The 18308-nt window shown below is 43.7% G+C and overlaps 1 protein-coding gene across 1 annotated transcript in view; it reads right to left on the bottom strand.

Moving 5' to 3' along the window:
• gabpa (GA binding protein transcription factor subunit alpha) overlaps window positions 1–18308 on the bottom strand; it is a 57515-nt gene that overhangs the window by 5636 nt on the left and 33571 nt on the right. The window contains exons 7-10 of the mRNA XM_048541416.2: window positions 17998–18192; window positions 15920–15976; window positions 7265–7405; window positions 1148–1340 (exon numbers count right to left, since the gene is read on the bottom strand). Of these exons, the coding sequence (XP_048397373.1) occupies window positions 1148–1340; window positions 7265–7405; window positions 15920–15976; window positions 17998–18192 (586 nt within the window). The remainder of the gene's footprint in view (window positions 1–1147; window positions 1341–7264; window positions 7406–15919; window positions 15977–17997; window positions 18193–18308) is intronic.

Below are 18308 nucleotides of genomic sequence, written 5' to 3'. Positions count from 1 at the left end.
CAAGACTATATTAAAGCAAATACTGAGGCAGCAAATCATGCAGAGAAGGAAAGTCTTGAGTCTGGAGGGAGCATAAAGCAGAGGACTATGAGCAAAATAAACACTGAGGTCAACATGTCCTTCACATAAAAGATTGCCAAATGGATTAGACTCCTGTGCAGAGCGGAGGAGACACTGACCTTAGAATCATTTAACACTTTGAAGCTATAATTATGGGAGACAGTGGCAGGTTATCTGTTTGCCTTGGGAAGATTAGCAGAGTGGCGTTTGCTACTTTTCTAGTCTGCGAAGTACAGGTAGTCATGCTATTACCCGTGCTCCTTTAATGCAAATTGGCTATAATGAATTGTTGAATGGTGAACACTGTTTGGATAATGCCAACTTTCTGCCGTACAGGTATAGCAATTTCCCCAATAAAGTGATTTTCTACAATGCGAGGTCACACAAGAATGCAACTGTTACATTATGGGACAACTAGGAGCAAATACAACTGCATCAGCTGGCATGGACAGTAGTCAACTTCCAAAAGAAGTTATGAGATTCAATAATAAACTGAGCAGATGTCAGTACGCTTGATAGCGAGTCAGTGGTGTTGAGAGCAAGTAGGGAGTGGGTGTGAGGCAGTATGGGAAAGGGAAAAGATGGGGAAGAGGCAGAGCATGAGAGAGAGAGGGGATTAGCACATTCAATCGAGCGAGACTGAGTGAGCACTCAAGACAGCGAGAGCACATTGAGACAGCGCAAGGAAGAGGACCAGAGAGTGGCAGCGAAAAAGAGAAGGCCAGAGGGAAGCAGCGAAAGAGAGAAGGCCAGAGAGACCAAGTGTGTGCAAGACAGTGGAAGCGAGAACATGCAAAAGAGAACGAGGCAGAATGCACATGACAGGCAGAGTGCGAGAGAATAAAAATACACAAGTGAGTGAGCAAATGTGCGAGATTGGGTGCGCAAGAGAAAGCACACGGTTGTGTGGAAGAGTCAGACAATGTATCCAGGTGCGAGAGATACAGTGACATCTTAAATGAACTGTTGGCTACACCACATAACTGTGAACCACCTGAAAGCACATATTCCCATCAGTGAAACTGATCTGAACAATTGAGTTATAAATAAATAATTCAGGAGACTAATCTTTTCTCGGTTCACTCACCTAAGTGCCCGACTCAGTTTCTCATAGTTCATAGTAGGCTTGTTTTTGCGCTGACCCCATTTCTGGGCGACCAACTCTGGCTGATTCAGCTTGAACTCCCCTTCATCGCCCACCCATGAAATGCAATCTCGAGCGTCTTTGTCTGTTAGAAGCTCCAGGAGGAACTGCCAAAGTTGGATCTGTCCATTGTTACCTGAAGGCACACATCAGAAACACGTTATCTTACACATTTCTGCAATTGGTGCTATGTACACAGCAGGATAAATCATCTTTGTGGTTTCTGGGAGATAGCTATCCTAAAAACACTAAGATGAAAGGTATCTAATAGATCTTTGAAAATAGACAATTTATAACCTAAGGGCACGGACAGCCAATCCATTCCACATTTCCAACCTGACTCGTTTTTTGCTGGATTTTTGTGGTGTTTGCCTGTAAATTGTCCAAATTGTTACTTTAAGTTTCTTAAAGTGCATGAGGGGTACTTAAACTCTGTCTCTGGGGTGCTCATTAAATCTGTTCTGATGGAAGCCATTGAGCTGAAACTGTGATTCTCTCCACAGACACTGCATAACCAAAGCTTTTTCCGGTATTCCTGTTTTATAAATTCGTTCATTTATGGAAGACAGCATTGCCTCTTCCTTATTGCTTTTAAAGTGGTGGTGAGCTGCTATCTTGAACCAATGCAATAGGTACATACACAGCATTGTTAGGAGGAAGAGGTCAAGGCTGATGGCTCACAAATAATGAAGGAATGTTGATATAATTCAAAGTCAAAATGGTATAAGGACAGGAGGAAACCTGCATGTGGCAGTTCTCCATTTCACCTTCTACCCTTGTTCATCTAGGTCAAAGGGGCTGCAGATTTGGAAGATGCCATTGGAAGAGCAATAGTTAGTTGTTGCTGTGGATATTGCAGCTAAGTACACACTGCTGCAACTGTGCACTAGAGGTGGAAGCTGATTGAGTGAGCTGCTTCACCTTAGTGTTGAGCTTCTTGAGTATTCAAGCTGCCTGCATCTAGGCATGTGAAGAGTATTCCTTCACATTCCTGCCTGGCGATTTGTAGATGTGTAATTTCGATACATGCACATTTTTTGATTTTTCAAAACCCAGCCCAACTTTAAACCAAAGGAGATTTTTCAACTGCGTCTGTCTTAGGGACCGTAGCCTTGAAAATTCATTGCAACTTAATATGGTGACAAAACATTTTGGAGGAGCCTAGCCTGAGATTTTGCTTCAAATGAACAGGTGGTGGGATGGCAGAAAGAAACTGATGGAGGGTTACCAAACTTCTGAATAACCAAGGATTTCAAACCTGCTTCCAAGAGCTGGCTGACCCTATACACATCAACCTAGAGGAATGCTAACAGGATAATCTCCTCCAGGCAGAAGAGGAATTTATTTTTTGCTTTCTGAATTTTATCACTTCTAATTTTTGGTTAAATCCATCATGTGATATGGAACTGAGCCATTCTGACAAGAAGCTCCAAGATTTGGTTGCCGGCCTGTGATAAGTTCATACTCCATTATCGGTGTAATACAATTGCCAACAGCACTCTCCAATGAGAATGAGGAGATCAAAGAACAAAACTTCATCCAATGATCTCTGTAGCAGAGGGCTCACATATGTGGGTCTTCAAGTGAAAACAGGATAAATTTCCCCCCCTCATCGACTCCAAGGTCAGACTGTCCCTCGAGCATACAAGTAAAACATGGCTACACAGTCAAAGTTAATACACTCCCCCCAAAGCTCACTCGACACAAAGATTAGCTCATTTACAAGGAACCACATAACTCTGTGGTCTGGGAGTCGAGTTATCTTGAGAAGGACATCAATAGTGGTGGACAATTAAATAACTCACTGCAGGAGGTGACTCCACAAATATCCCCATCCTCAATGAAGGAAAGGCCTAGTTCATTAGCGCAAAATATAAAGTTGAAGCATTTGCAGCAATCTTCAGCTAGAAATGCCAAGTGGATGATCCATCTCGACCTCCTCCAGTAGACCCCAGCATGACAGGTACCAGTCTTCAGTCAATTCAATTGACTCCTCATGGTAACAATAGCTGGAGACATTGGATACTGCAAAAGCTATGGGCCTTGACAATGTTCTGGCATAGCAATGAAGACTTGTGCTCCAGAACTTGCCACTCCCCTAGCCAAGGTGTTCCAATACTGTTATAACACTGGTACACAGCCAACAATTTGGAAGATTACCCAGATATGTCCTGCATGTAAAAAACAGCTCAAATCCATCCCGACCAATTACTGACCCATCAGTATACAGTCGATCATCAGTGAAGTGATGGAAGGCATCATCAACTGTGCTATCAAGTAGCACCTGCTCAGCAATAACCTGCTCAGTGATGCCCAGCTTGGTTCTGCCACGGTCACTCAGCTCCTGACCTCATTACCGCCCTGGTTCAAACATGGACAAAAGGGCTGAATTCCAGAGGTGAGGTGAGAGTGACAGCCCTTGACATCAAGCTGCATTTGAGCAAGTACGGCATCAAGGAGCCTGAGAAAAACTGGAATCAATGGGTATTGAGGCAAATGCTCCGGTGGTTGGAGTCATACCTTACACATAGGAAGATGGTTGTGGTTGCTGGATGTCGGTTCCTTAGGGTAGTGTACAAGGCCCAGCCATCTTCACTGCTTCTACAATAACATTCCCTCCATCATAAGGTCATAAGTGGGGACATTCACCAATCACAGCACAATGTTCAGCACCATTCGTGACTCCTCAGACACTGAAGCAGTCCATGTTTACATGAAATTTGATCTGGAAAATATCCAGGTTTGGACGGACAAGTGGCAAGCAACATTTGAGCCACACAGCTGCCAGGCAATGATCATCTCCAATAAGAGACAATCTAAGGCCTTCTGATGTTCGATGGTGTTACCTTCACTGAATACCCACTATTAATATCTTATGGTTACCATTGACTAAAAACTGAACTGGACCTGCCACATAAACACAGTGGTTACAATGGCAGGTCAGAGGCTCAGAATGATGCAGTGTGTAAATCACTTCCTACTCCCCAAGCCTGTCCATTACCTACAAGGTAAAGTCAGGAAAGCGATAGAATACTCCCCACTTGCCTGGATGAGTGTAGCCCCAACAACATTTAAGAAGCTTGACACCATCCACGATAAAGCCGCCCGCTTGATTGGCACCGCATCCACCTGCTCCACTACTGACACTCAGTAGTAGCAGTGCGTACCATCTCCAAGACACACTGCAGAAATTCACCAAAGATCCTTCAACAACACATTCCAAATCCAAAAACACTTCCATCTAGAAGGGCAAGGTCAGCAGATACGTGTGCATATGTATCCACCTGAAAGTTCCCCTCCAAGCCACTCACCATCCTGACTTGGAAATGTATTGACATTCCTTCAATGTTGCTGGGTCAAACTCCTGGAATTTCCTCGTTAAAGGCATTATGCGTCAACTGACAGCACATGGACTGTAACGGTTTGAAAAGGGAGATCAGCACCACCGTCTAAGAGCAAATAAGGATGGACAATAAATACTGGCCAGCCATTAATGCCCATGACCCAAAAATATTGAGGCATTAGATTGTCACGAGATGAGCAAAAACAACAGTTCATGGAAATGGAGGTAACCTTATACTCATTAAATGGTTGGGAGATAGATATAGGGAGCAGGATTTGGATGAGGGCTTCATTCATTTTTGGCTAGAAATGAAAAAAAAAGAAGTGATGCCCCCCATGGGTCTGTTCTAGGGCTTCTGCTGCTCAGCATCTTTATTAATCACTTTGATGATGGAATAAATGTTGGATAATCATGTTATTAGGTGGCACAATACATCATTTGGATGGAGGCGGAAGCTGCAAAAGTATACAGACAGACTAAATCAATGGCCAAACTTTGATAGGTGGAGCTAAATGTGGGTGAAGGTGGATGTTAGAACACTTCCTTAAAGTGGTGAGAGAATAATTTAGGCATTCATGGGAAAAAATCATTAAGGGCTAAAACTCGGTGCAAGTGTCCAAAAATCTAATGGGATGTTGGCATCACTCAGACAGCCAGAGAAAGACTGGCCTTGGAAAGGGTACAGTGCAGATTCAGCGGAATGAGTGTGCAACTGAAAGGTTAAATTATGATGACAGGGTGTACAAATCTGGTTAGTAGTTCCTTCATCTTAGCACGTTGCAAGATTATCTCAGCAGGTATTTAAAATGATAGAAGATTCAATAAGATAGATACAGAAATACGATTTCCTCCAGGTGTGGGAAATCAAGAGTCGCAATCATGGAGCCGGGTCATTTAGGAGCGAAAGTCTTTGGATGTTGCAATTTCAGGATTGAGATTAATAGATTTTTGTTAGGTAAGGGCATGAAGAAATATGAAGAGAAAGCAGAATCTTAGAATAGAACGCTGTAGCACAGAAGGAGGACACAAGTAATTGGAACAAAAGCAGATCACTCGGTTGCTAAAGCCTTCGCCACCATCCAACACAATCATGATTGATCTCCAACCTCTACTTCATTTTCCTGTTCACTTGACATTTCTTTAATGCCTCGAAAGTTTAGAGGTCCTGAACAACAATTCTAAAGATCCATATAAGGCTCGGTGGTTAGCATTTTTGTCTCACAGACCCAGGGACCTGGGTTTAATTCCACCCTTTGGCAACTGTTTGTGTGGAGTTTGCACATTCTCTCCGTATCTGTGCGTGTTTCCTCTGGGTACTTTGATTTCCTCCCATGGTCCAAAGATGTGCAGGGTAGTTGGACTCGCCATGCTAAATTGCCCTATAGTGTGCATGGATGAGCAGTCTAAGTAAACCATGGGAAATACAGGGTTATGGTGATAAGGTCTGGTGGGATGCTCTTTGAAGGTTCATTGTGGACTTGATGGGTTGACCTATGATTTTATTCTAACACACTGACTGAAGAAATTTTTCCACATCTCAGTCCAAAATGGTTGAACCATTATTGCAGGATGGAGGGCAAATTTCTAGATTTGTAAATCAAGTGAAAATAAAATTTCCCAGTATCTCCTTTGTTGAGCCTCTTCAGAATCTGCTATTTCAATTCGTTCATCCTCATTTTTCTGAGCTCCAGTCGAAAAATATTACCACATTCTTTCTTGATGAGTGTAAGTGGGCACTGAGAAATAATGATAGGATTCACAGAAGCAACATGGATTCAAGAAAAGGAAATCATACTTGTCAAACCTTTTGCCCTTTTTAAAAAAAAAAGGATGTAACTTACAGGACAGATAAGGGGGAACTAATGAATGTGGTCTGTTTAGATTTTCAGAAAGCTTTGGGTAATGTCCCACACAGGAAGTCATAATCAAAATTAGAGTAAATGGAATCAGCGGGCAGGTGATGGGGAATTGAAAGAGACATACTGAAGTGAGTTGAGAACTACTTAATGCACTGAAAACGAAGAAAAGGAATTAATGTTTTTAGTTTCAGGAAGAGTCAGGGGCGAGGCGGGGGGGGGGGTGGGGCGAGGGGGAGCGCGAGACACAAAAGGGTAGGTGAGAAGGGAGGGCGAAGTAAGAAGTGGGGAGAGAGAGAGAGAGAGAGACGAGAAGAGGGGGAAGAGAGGGGCAGGAGAGGGGAAGAGCCCTTATTCTGGTGCAACAACCTCTGGTATTCAACAGGAGGCGGCCCTTTAGGGAGAGGTGAATGACTGAAGAAGAGAAGGGACAGGCACTAAGCCATAAGAAAAATGAGCAAGAGCTTGCTCAGAGAACAGAATGCTCTAAAAGATGAATAAGATGCAGATATGAGGTGGCTAAAGGTTCTGTCACCACTTGCATGAAGAACGAACTGGGGTTGGCTGAACAAAAGATCAAAAAGTTTCAGGACCAATGCAGGCAATAGAAAATGGCAAATGAGTTACCTTAGCACATGTTAATCTAAGTGATAGCAGGAGAAATGGCACAAAGCCCAGGAGGTGGAGTACTGAAAGATTCAGCACGAAAGTAAAAGGAAAACTTGTGCAAATGGAGCCAAGGCAAGCATGATGAGAGGCTGAACTGATTACCTTTGCTCCTCTTAGCACAATGGTAATCTTATATTGCTGGAGGATCCTCATCCTAACACAAACACATACACTACACCAGTAACTCCTTACCAGTCCTATTCCCAGGTGAACTTCTGTCTTCCCCAGAGATCCTCGGGGCACGTGGGACTTTGGCAGACTTGGGTGTTCCAGTAAAGACTTTTATGGTGGTGGGAGTTGTCGACTGCACGGTTGCAGGAATTATTTGGACAGCTGAAAAGAAAGTATTTAAGTTTGAATGTGCTGCATCAGGCAGATGGTGCATAGTGGCTGGATATGTTCAGCTCACACAATGAATCCCATAATTTACAGAACTGTTTGTTCATTACATGGACACCTAATGTGGCACTTAAATACCAGCAGCTCTTTCTCTTTCAGAGGCACGATGCAAAAACTCTTATAACAATCGACAATGTCTGTCATACTTCAAAGGATAAAAAAAAAATGTTATCATGGCCTGCAGCTGAAATTTCCAAGTACCTTCCAATCCTTCAGCACTGAAGAGTAATCAAAGTCTGACTGACCTCAGGCTATACTTACAGAAAGTACGCTGTGGCCTTAAAGATACAGGATGCATCAAACACTGGTTCACCTTCATTGAATAACTTATGGAATGTTATTTCATAAATACTTCTGTCATTATAAACAGAGCATCACACTCAGAACAGCAATGCTGCAGGGTATTTCTGGACAGAATTTAATGAACAGACCATTCACAGCCCAATTGTTCTGTGCTCGTGTTTATTCCTGAATTTCCTCCTCTCCTTATTCATCTCATTCCTCAACATACCTTTCTCACTTGCATATTTAGGTGGAAACTGGATACGTGTACCTGTGCAATTTGCATCAATTAACGCTGTAGAATTACATAAAAGTATCATATTCTCAACACGCACAGAATCTGGGTGTTTCTGTAAGATCAGCATTTATTATCCATCTCTCATTGTCCATGAAAAGATAATGGTGAGGCACATCGCCGTCTGAAATGTTGAAGTACAGAGCTCCTGTACAGATGATAAATTTCCAAGTCAAGAATGTACTTAATTTGGGTAAAAGCCTGTAGATGATGCTGTCACATGCTTGTTCTCTGGGCATTGGTTTCATGGGTTTGGAATGTGTTAATGAAGAACCCAAATGCAAATTACCGCAAAGCATCTTGTAAATAGCACACCCTGTTGCTGGGGGGGACTTGGTGAACACTTAAGAGTTAAAAAAGGAACTGCCAATGCTAGAAAATCAGAAATGAAAATAAAAATTGCTGGAAAAGCTCAGCACCTCTGGCAGTACAGATGGAGAGAAAGCAGGGTTAACATTTCAGGTCCTGTATCCCTTTTTCAGAGTTGGACTGTTCAGTCACTTGTATCTGAAATGTTAACTCTGTTTTCTCTCCACATACAGGGCCAGAGCTATTGGAGTTTTTCCAGCAATTTCTATTTTTATTTGCAAATGCTCAAGATGGTTGGTGGCCTAATGATCAGGACAGTTGCTTTGTTTCGGATGGTATTGGGACTGTTGGAGTGGATCCATACAAGCACGGAGAGTATTCCATCACACTCATGACGAGTGTACAGCAGATGTTGGACAGGCTTCGGGAGTCAAGAAGTGAGGTGCAGACTGTCCAGCCTCTGACCTTCTATTGGAAGATGAATCACCGGTGAAGCATCCCAAGACGCCTGGGCTTAAACCACTGACCTGAGGAAGACATGCAGCGATAGCCACAGCTGAGATGATTTGCCTCCAACATCCACAACCACCTTTCTTCGTACTAGGTGTAATTCTAACCAATGAGGAGACACTCTCCCTCCAATTTCCGTTGAGCTCAACTGTATTTGGGCTCCTTGCTACAGCATTCAGTTAAATGCTACTTCGATTTTAAGAGCCAAGGCAGAATGAGGTATTGTGCAAAGTAGCCTTGCAGAACTCAAAGCAAACAACAGCAGTGAGCAGGTTGTTGCCGTGTAACTGCCTCTTGATAGCACTGTTATTAACCATGTCTCCCATCACTACTGAGGATTGAGAGTAAACTGGAAAGCAACTGTCTTAGAGATAATAGGAACTGCAGATGCTGGAGAATCCAAGACAACTGGGTGCAGCGCTGGATGAACACAGCAGGCTGAGCAGCATCTTAAGAGCAGGAAAGCTGACGATTCGGGCCTAGACCCTTCATCAGAAAAGGCATCAGAAATTTGATTTGTCCTGCTTTTAATGCATTGGCCATTTTTGGACAATTTTCCTCATCGGCAGGTAGATGTGATTGCCATTGTTGTACTGAAGCAACTTGAATACACTCATGACTACTTATGGAGTCTAAGTCTTCAGAACTACAGCAGGGATGTTGTTAGGGTGCACAGCATGTGCTGTATCCAGTGCGCTTATGTGGAGTGAATCAAGTTGATTGAAGTTTGCTTTGGTGATGGTGGGGAATTCAAGAGAGGTATACCAGGCATTTGGCACTTTGATTGAAGTATGTTGTTTGCACTGATGTACTGGGCTATTTCAGCAGTGAGGGCATTCATAGGATTTCCTCGTTCCAATAGTTGTTTCATTATCCAACAGCATTCATGACCGGAAGTAGCAATTCTGCGGAACAATGATCTGACTTGACAGCTGTGGAACAGTTTAGTGCTGTCTATTGCATGCTGCTTTCTAGCTTGTGAGAGCACAATTGTGCTGCAGCTGTACCAGGTTGGTGCCTCATTTTCAATGTCTACCACGTTCTTTTATATTCCTCAGTGAACGAAAGTTGGTTGAATGCAGCTCTGCTGCTGATGGCCTGCAGCACCCTCAAGGATTCCCAAATGAGTTGCTAGCTCTGTTTAGTATAGTAGCACAACGTATTGAAAAGTGCCCTCAGGTGTGAGGGTATGCCTTTGTCTCTACAAAGTCCGTGCAGTGATCACTCCCACCAGTGATCTTAGATTGACATACCCATGACAGGTAAATTGGTAAGGCTGAAGCCTAGCAGGATGTCCCTCCTTTCAGTTCTTTCACTGACAGAGGACAGGAAGAGATCTTTTCCTGTGGTGGAGGGATCACTGATTGGAGGCAATAGTTTAAAGCAAGAGTCACGAAGTTTAGAGGGGATAGAACACAGAACATAGAACAGTACAGCACAGAACAGGCCCTTCAGCCCACTATGTTGTGCCGACCATTGATCCTCATGTATGCACCCTCAAATTTCTGTGACCATATGCATGTCCAGCAGTCTCTTAAATGACCCCAATGACCTTGCTTCCACAACTGCTGCTGGCAACACATTCCATGCTCTCACAGCTCTCTGTGTAAAGAACCTGCCTCTGACATCCCCTCTATACTTTCCACCAACCAGCTTAAAACTATGACCCCTCGTGCTAGCCATTTCTGCCCTGGGAAATAGTCTCTGGCTATCAACTCTATCTATGCCTCTCATTATCTTGTATACCTCAATTAGGTCCCCTCTCCTCCTCCTTTTCTCCAATGAAAAGAGACCAAGCTCAGTCAACCTCTCTTCATAAGATAAGCCCTCCAGTCCAGGCAGCATCCTGGTAAACCTCCTCTGAACCCTCTCCAAAGCATCCACATCTTTCCTATAATACGGCGACCAGAACTGGACGCAGTATTCCAAGTGCGGTCTAACCAAAGCTTTATAGAGCTGCAACAAGATCTCGCGACTCTTAAACTCAATCCCCCTGTTAATGAAAGCCAAAACACCATATGCTTTCTTAACAACCCTGTCCACTTGGGTGGCCATTTTAAGGGATCTATGTATCTGCACACCAAGATCCCTCTGTTCCTCCACACTGCCAAGAATCCTATCCTTCATCCTGTACTCAGCTTTCAAATTCGACCTTCCAAAATGCATCACCTCACATTTATCCAGGTTGAACTCCATCTGCCACCTCTCAGCCCATCTCTGCATCCTGTCAATGTCCCGCTGCAGCCTACAACAGCCCTCTACACTGTCAACGACACCTCCGACCTTTGTGTCGTCTGCAAACTTGCTGACCCATCCTTCAATCCCCTCGTCCAAGTCATTAATAAAAATTACAAACAGTAGAGGCCCAAGGACAGAGACGTGTGGAACCCCACTCACCACTGACTTCCAGGCAGAATATTTTCCTTCTACTACCACTCGCTGTCTTCTGTTGGCCAGCCAATTCTGTATCCAAGCAGCTAAGTTCCCCTGTATCCCATTCCTCCTGACCTTCTGAATGAGCCTACCATGGGGAACCTTATCAAATGCCTTACTGAAGTCCATGTACACCACATCCACAGCTCGACCCTCATCAACTTTTCTAGTCACATCCTCAAAAAACTCGATAAGGTTTGTGAGGCATGACCTACCCCTCACAAAGCCGTGTTGACTGTATTTGATCAAGCCATGCTCCTCCAGATGGTCATAAATCCTATCCCGCAGAATCCTTTCTAACACCTTGCAGACGACAGACGCGAGACTTACTGGTCTGTAATTGCCGGGGATTTCCCTATTTCCTTTCTTGAAGGGAGGAATTACATTTGCCTCTCTCCAGTCCTCAGGTACGACTCCAGTGGAGAGAGAGGATGCAAAGATCTTCACAAGTGGCGAAGCAATTGCATTTCTCGCTTCCCAAAGCAGCCGAGGACAAATCTGGTCCGGGCCTGGCGACAAGTCAATCTTAATGTTTGACAAAATTTTCAGCACGTCAGCTTCCTCTATCTCTATCCATTCCAGCATGCACACCTGCTCTTCAAAGGTTTCATTCACTACAAAGTTCGTTTCTTTCGTAAAGACAGAAGCAAAAAACTCATTAAGGGCTTCCCCTACCTCCTCAGACTCCACACACAAGTTCCCTATGCTATCCCTGATCGGCCCTACTCTTTCTTTGACCATTCTCTTATTCCTCACATAAGTGTAAAATGCCTTTGTGTTTTCCCTGATTCCTTCTGCCAAGCCTTTCTCGTGCCTCCTCCTGGCTCTACTCAGACCTTTTTTGACCTCCTTCCTTGCCTGCGAGTAATCCTCTCTAGCTGAACTTGACCCTAGCTTCCTCCACCTTATGTAAGCTACCTTCTTCCTTTTCACTAGAAGCTCCACCGCTCTCGTCATCCAAGGTTCCTTTATCTTACCCCTTCTTGCCTGTCTCAGAGGGACATATTTACTCATCACTCCCAACACCTGTTCCTTAAACAGTCTCCACATGTCTATAGTTCCCTTACCATGGAACAATTGCTCCCAGTCCATGCTTCCTAACTCGTGTCTAATCGCGTCATAGTTTCCTCTTCCCCAATTAAATATCCTCCCATTTTGCCTAATCCTCTCCTTCTCATAGCTATGTAGAATGTGAGGCAGTTATGGTCACTATCACCAAAATGCTCTCCCACCACAAGATCTGATACCTGCCCCGGCTCGTTTCCGAGCACCAAGTCTAGAATGGCCTCTCCCCTCGTCGGCCTGTCAACGTACTGCGTTAGGAAACCCTCCTGAACACACCTTACAAATACAGCTCCATTCAAATCTTCTGCTCGAAGCAGGTTCCAATCAATATGAGGAAAGTTAAAGTCACCCATTACAACAACCCTACTGCGACCACACTTTTCCAAAATCTGTCGACCTATGCTTTCTTCAATCTCCCTGCTGCTATTGGGGGGCCTGTAGTAAACCCCTAACGAGGTGACTACTCCCTTGCTGTTCCTAATTTCCACCCATACTGACTCGGTAGGCAGATCTTCCTCGACAATGGAAGCTTCTGTAGCTGTGATACCCTCTCTGATTAGTAGTGCTACACCCCCTCCTCTTTTCCCCCCTCCCTATTCTTTTTAAATGTTCTAAACCCTGGAACATCCAGCAACCATTCCTGCCCATGAGAAACCCATGTCTCTGTTATGGCCACAACATCATAGCACCAGGTACTGATCCATGCTCTAAGTTCATCACTTTTATTCCTGATACTCCTTGCATTAAAGCAAACACACTTTAACTGATCCCTTGGTTCCTTCCCACTAGCTGGTCTACCTCTTGCTACTGCCTCACCTGCATCAACGCTCACCTCTGGTATACAGCTCACCCCCCTGCCATACTAGTTTAAACCCTCTCGAACTACTCGAGCAAACCTTCCACCCAGGACATTGGTCCCCTTCCAGTTCAGATGCAACCCGTCCTTCTTGTACAGGTCCCACCTTCCCCAGAAGGCATCCCAATTATCTACATATCTGAAGCCCTCCCTCCTACACCAGCTGCATAGCCACGTGTTCAGCTGCGCCCGCTCCCTGTTCCTCGCCTCGCTATCTCGTGGCACTGGTAGTAAACCAGAGAACACTACTCTGTTCGTCCTGCTCTGCAGCTTCCATCCTAACTCCCTGAAATCACTTTTTATATCCTCAATCCTATTTCTGGCTATATCATTTGTGCCAATATGTAACACGATTTCTGGCTTTTCGCCGTCCCCTTTTAGAACCTTATACACCCGATCGGAGGCGTCCCGGACCCTGGCATCAGGGAGGCAACATACCTTCCGGGAATCCCGATCCTGACCACAAAATCTCCTGTCAATTCCCCTAAGTATCGAGTCCCCTACCACGAGTACTTTTCTATTCTGCCCCCTTCCCTTCTTTGCCACAGTGTCAGGCTCAGTGCCAGAGAATTGACTACTATGGCTTTCCTCTGGTAGGTCATCCCCCCCAGCAGTATCCAAAACGGTATACTTATTGCTGAGGGGAATGCCCACAGGGGATCTCTGCACTGTCTGTCTGTCCCCTTTCCTCCCCCTAACTGTAACCCATCTATCCTTGTCCTGAGCCTAGGAGTGACCAACTCCTGGTAACTCCTCTCAATTACCCCCTCTGCCTCCCGAATGATCCGTAGTTCATCCAGCTCCAGCTCAATTTCCCTAACACGGTTTTCAACGAGCTGTAGCTGGGTGCACTTCCCGCAGATGTAGCCAGCGGAGACGTGTGCCACTAAGGGATGTGGGGAAAACCATTTTAACCAGAGGGAGGTGGGAATCTGGTGCTCACTGCCTATAAGGATGGCAGAGGCTGAAACCTTTAATAACACTGAAAGAAGCATTTAGATGTGCACTTGCAATACCCAAGGTGCACAAGGCCTATTGCTGGAAAATGGGATTAGAATAATTAGGTCTTGTTTTTGATCAAAGACTCAGTGGGATGAAGGGCTTTTTTCTGTGCCGTAGACCTGTTTGATATTAAAAATAATTTCTCCTTGTATCAGACCCAAGGGGTTGTCGGCCCTCTAACCAGTGGCAAGATCTGAACTCCCTTGTCTAGATCAATCCAGAACTCTAGATTACAAGCCCATTATAGTCAACATAACCACTTTACAGGCGATGCAGCACCTGATCCATGGTGGTGTTTTGGCTCCACTTAAGCCTTCTCACATCCTTTCTTATTTTACTACTAGGAAAAGGTTCAATTCCTTCTCTCATTCTTTTCCCTTTATTCATTCATGGGAGGAGAACATCGCTTTTAAACAGCATTATTGCCCATCCCTAATTGCCCAGAGGGTAGTTTAGAGTCAACACATTGCTTGGGTCTGGAGTCACATGTAGTGCAGACCAGATAAGGATGGCAGTTTCTTTCCCTAAAAGGACATTAGTGAATCAGATGGGTTGTCTGACAATTGGCAACAGATGCACGGTTATCACTAGAATCTTAATTCCAGATATTTATTGAATTCAAATTCCTGATGCGGCAGGATTCAAACCCAGGACATTACCTTGGTCTCCAGATTAACAGTCCCGCGATAGTACCACTAGGCTATTGCCTCCCCGTTAATTTATTTTACTACCAGGATAAGGTTCTGTTCCCTTCTCTCACTTTTTACTTGCTTCCATGTTTCCTCTTAAAATACATTCTTCACCTCAACTCCCTGTCTTAAGTTACACAATGTCCCTATACACTGGGTAAAGAAGTGCCTTTAGCATTTCCCAAGTGAATTCTTGGCGACGATCGGAATTTGACAGGCTGAACTTTTGTTCTTCATCACAAGCACAAATACTAAGGCCACTGGAATTATTAACAACCACCTGATATTTTCGGCCTGATGCCAAAACATTAATTTAGTCATTTTAGAAAGCAAATACAAGACTATGCTGAAATTTATCAAAAGAAAAACAACACTACTTCTCAAGTGTCAATTACTCATTCTGAAAGGTTCACTTGGAAGCATCCCACAGTGGAGCTCTTGTCATTTCCAAACAACCAAATGATTGCAAGAACAATACACAATAGAATACATCAGTGATGACAGTCTGAATCCGACCCAGTCTGACAGCGTGAAAATGTCTCCTTCTGGTGTTGAATCCGAGGAATGTGCATCAATCTTAACTTACATTCAGCAGATACAAGTAACCATTTCATGGGATTGCTGTGCACAACATCGTAACCATTCCCAAACGTACCACACTGCAGCCGTGTGCAAACAGATTGTTTGAACAACAATTAAAGTCTAGATTTCTGATCTGCATGGTAAACTGCAAGGAATAACTGAACATGATCCCCATTTCACCAAAAATTCCACAACCTCAAAGTAACACAATTTCCATTGCTGTATCGGGGTCAAATATAAAAATACAAAAGTATTTTCAAAAGTACTTACAAAAGTAAGTTCCCAAAACATCTTGAAATTCTATTACAATAATAGAAATCGGCAAGGGGATGGTAAATGTTAATATTTTAGACAAATAACCGACACACAACATATCTTCCCCACACCCCCTTAATGCATAAAGATGTATGGAGTCAAATACTCACGTTGGTCTATGGTAACAGTTGCAATTTCACCCGTTTGTTCTTGGCTTGCTAACACATCTGTAATGCAGAAACAGACTTCATTAATTTAAAGTACCAAAGAATTGCAGTCCTGTTCTGGAGGAACAACTACATCACTATATACCCAAATTCAAATTGCAATTCTGCAAAAGATACAAGATGTCACATAACCAGTGAAGGTATTACCTTCAATAGCAGGTCTGTGTTAAGGTGCTCATCAGGGGTGACTGAGATGCTAGAACAGGCAAGGCTCCACACTGTCAGGTTCAGGGAGTCCAAGTTGAAGAACCGATCAGAGTCAGACCAAGAGACAGACAGACACAGACACAGACCCCTCTATTTGACAATAACGCCCAAATCCACGTCTGCTACCATCTACACAGTATGTCAGAACACTATTGTTTTCAAATTTGTTTCTATGTCACAGCATCTGACTGTGATAAATGCGATTGCTTTTTTAGGATTTTGATCCAATAACAATGGAAGTATCGAATTAGGAGTGTGAGAGTAACCTCATCACACTGATTGCAATGGTCCAGATGTCAGCTCACCATCACCTTCTCAAAGGGAATTAGAGATGGGTAATGAACGTTGAGCATGCTATACAGACATCTATGAATAGATGAATTCAAAACTTGGGCACAGTACTGTTAGCTGTTGTGCTGTCCACACAGAATTGCAAGTTCACAAAATATTGCTGGGAGTACACATGTATGCGCTATTCAAGGCTATGAGACAAGTTTGAAAATGTGGGAACAGCACAGATTGCAGCATTTTTGGCAGCACTGACTGAATGGGCCAAAAGGCCTCTTCTGTTCTGTATGATTCTATGAAGTGTGCATGGCTATTGAGATGGGACAGGGTCAGGCTCCATTGCATCATCTAAATTTAAACAGCCTGTTAACATAATGACCTTTGCTCTTATCACTAACTCAAGGAATCAGATAAATGTGATTATAAAAAGCTAAATATGAAATAGGTGAAAAAGACAGCGAGGAAAAGATGAACGGGACAAAAACAGAAAGAAACAAGATTTTGAATTTAACGGAAAGACACTGGAGACCAAATGTATGGTTTGTTTTCATTCACTTGTGACATGTGGCTGTAACAGGCTAAGCCAATATTTATTGCCAATCTCCAAATGCCATCCAGAAGGTGGTGGTGATTTACAGTCTACCCAGGTACACCGATACTGCTGTTAGGCAATTTCAGGATTTTAACCCAGTGACAGTGAAGGAATGGAAGCATGGTTCCAAGTCAAAATGGCCTGTGCCTTGCAGGGCAAATTGCAGTTGATGGTGTTCCCATGTATCTGCTGACCTTGTTCTTCTAGGTGCCTTTTGGAAGGCGCTGTCCGAGGAGTCTTGGCAACTTACTGCAGTGCTGCCACTATGCATTAGTTGAATATTGATGTAGGGCGTCAATCAAGCAGCTGCTATAATGCAGTTGGTGCCGAGCTGCGACCATCCAGGCAACTGCAGTGTATTCAATACTCCATCACACTCTTGACATGTGTCTTGTAGATGAATAATGGGCATTGGGAATCAGTAGGTGAATTGTTCATTGCAGAATTCTCAGCTTCTAACTTGTTCTTGTGGTTAGAGTACTTACATTGCTGGCCTAGTTCAGTTTCTACAAGTTGATAATGAGAGATTCAGCAATGCTAATGCCATTGAACATCAAGTAATAATAGTTAGATTTTCAGTGTTGGAGACAGTTATTGCCTGGCACTTGTGTGGCAAAAACATTAACTGCCACTAATTTGCCTGAGCCCGATTATTGTTCAGGTCACGCTGCATTTGAAGATGACCTGCTTTAGTGTCCGAAAAATTGCAAATAGTGAGTGAACGCTGTACAACCAGCAGCAAATAGTCCACTTCTGGTCTTTTGATGGGTAACAATGCTCCTGGCTAAAAGCAGGACAGAAACCGTTAATTTAGGGCCTGTGTCAGTTTGATTACAGGTGAAACGATCTGACTCTGTGAAAGCAAATTCAGTGATCAAAATATTTAATCTTCAGTCAGCTGGCAAGAACATACATTACACTAAGATTTACTCACACTTTCTCAGCAATTCCAAATGGCTCCAAAGAATTTCTCCCTTTGGTACTCTCTGCAGAAATTCCTCCTGGCTCAGGGCACACAGGTCTTTCCCCAGGACGTTCAGGTCTTTGATGTCCACGTCAATCATGGTAAACTCCTTCATCACCCAGATGGCCCAATGCAACACTTGGTCTGCTGACCACTGAATTGGATCTAAAGCATAAAAATACAGGCAACAATCAGATGAAATGCATCTGAACGTACAGCTTTTGAAGAATCATTTTGTAATTGGCAATCGTAACATAGTTCATAGAATAGCTAATACAGGC

Source organism: Stegostoma tigrinum, chromosome 12 (genome assembly GCF_030684315.1).
Source record: "Stegostoma tigrinum isolate sSteTig4 chromosome 12, sSteTig4.hap1, whole genome shotgun sequence".
Classification (NCBI taxonomy): domain Eukaryota; kingdom Metazoa; phylum Chordata; class Chondrichthyes; order Orectolobiformes; family Stegostomatidae; genus Stegostoma; species Stegostoma tigrinum.
The sequence above is the reverse complement of the archived record's forward strand: the minus strand, read 5'-3'. Positions and strand labels throughout refer to the sequence as shown.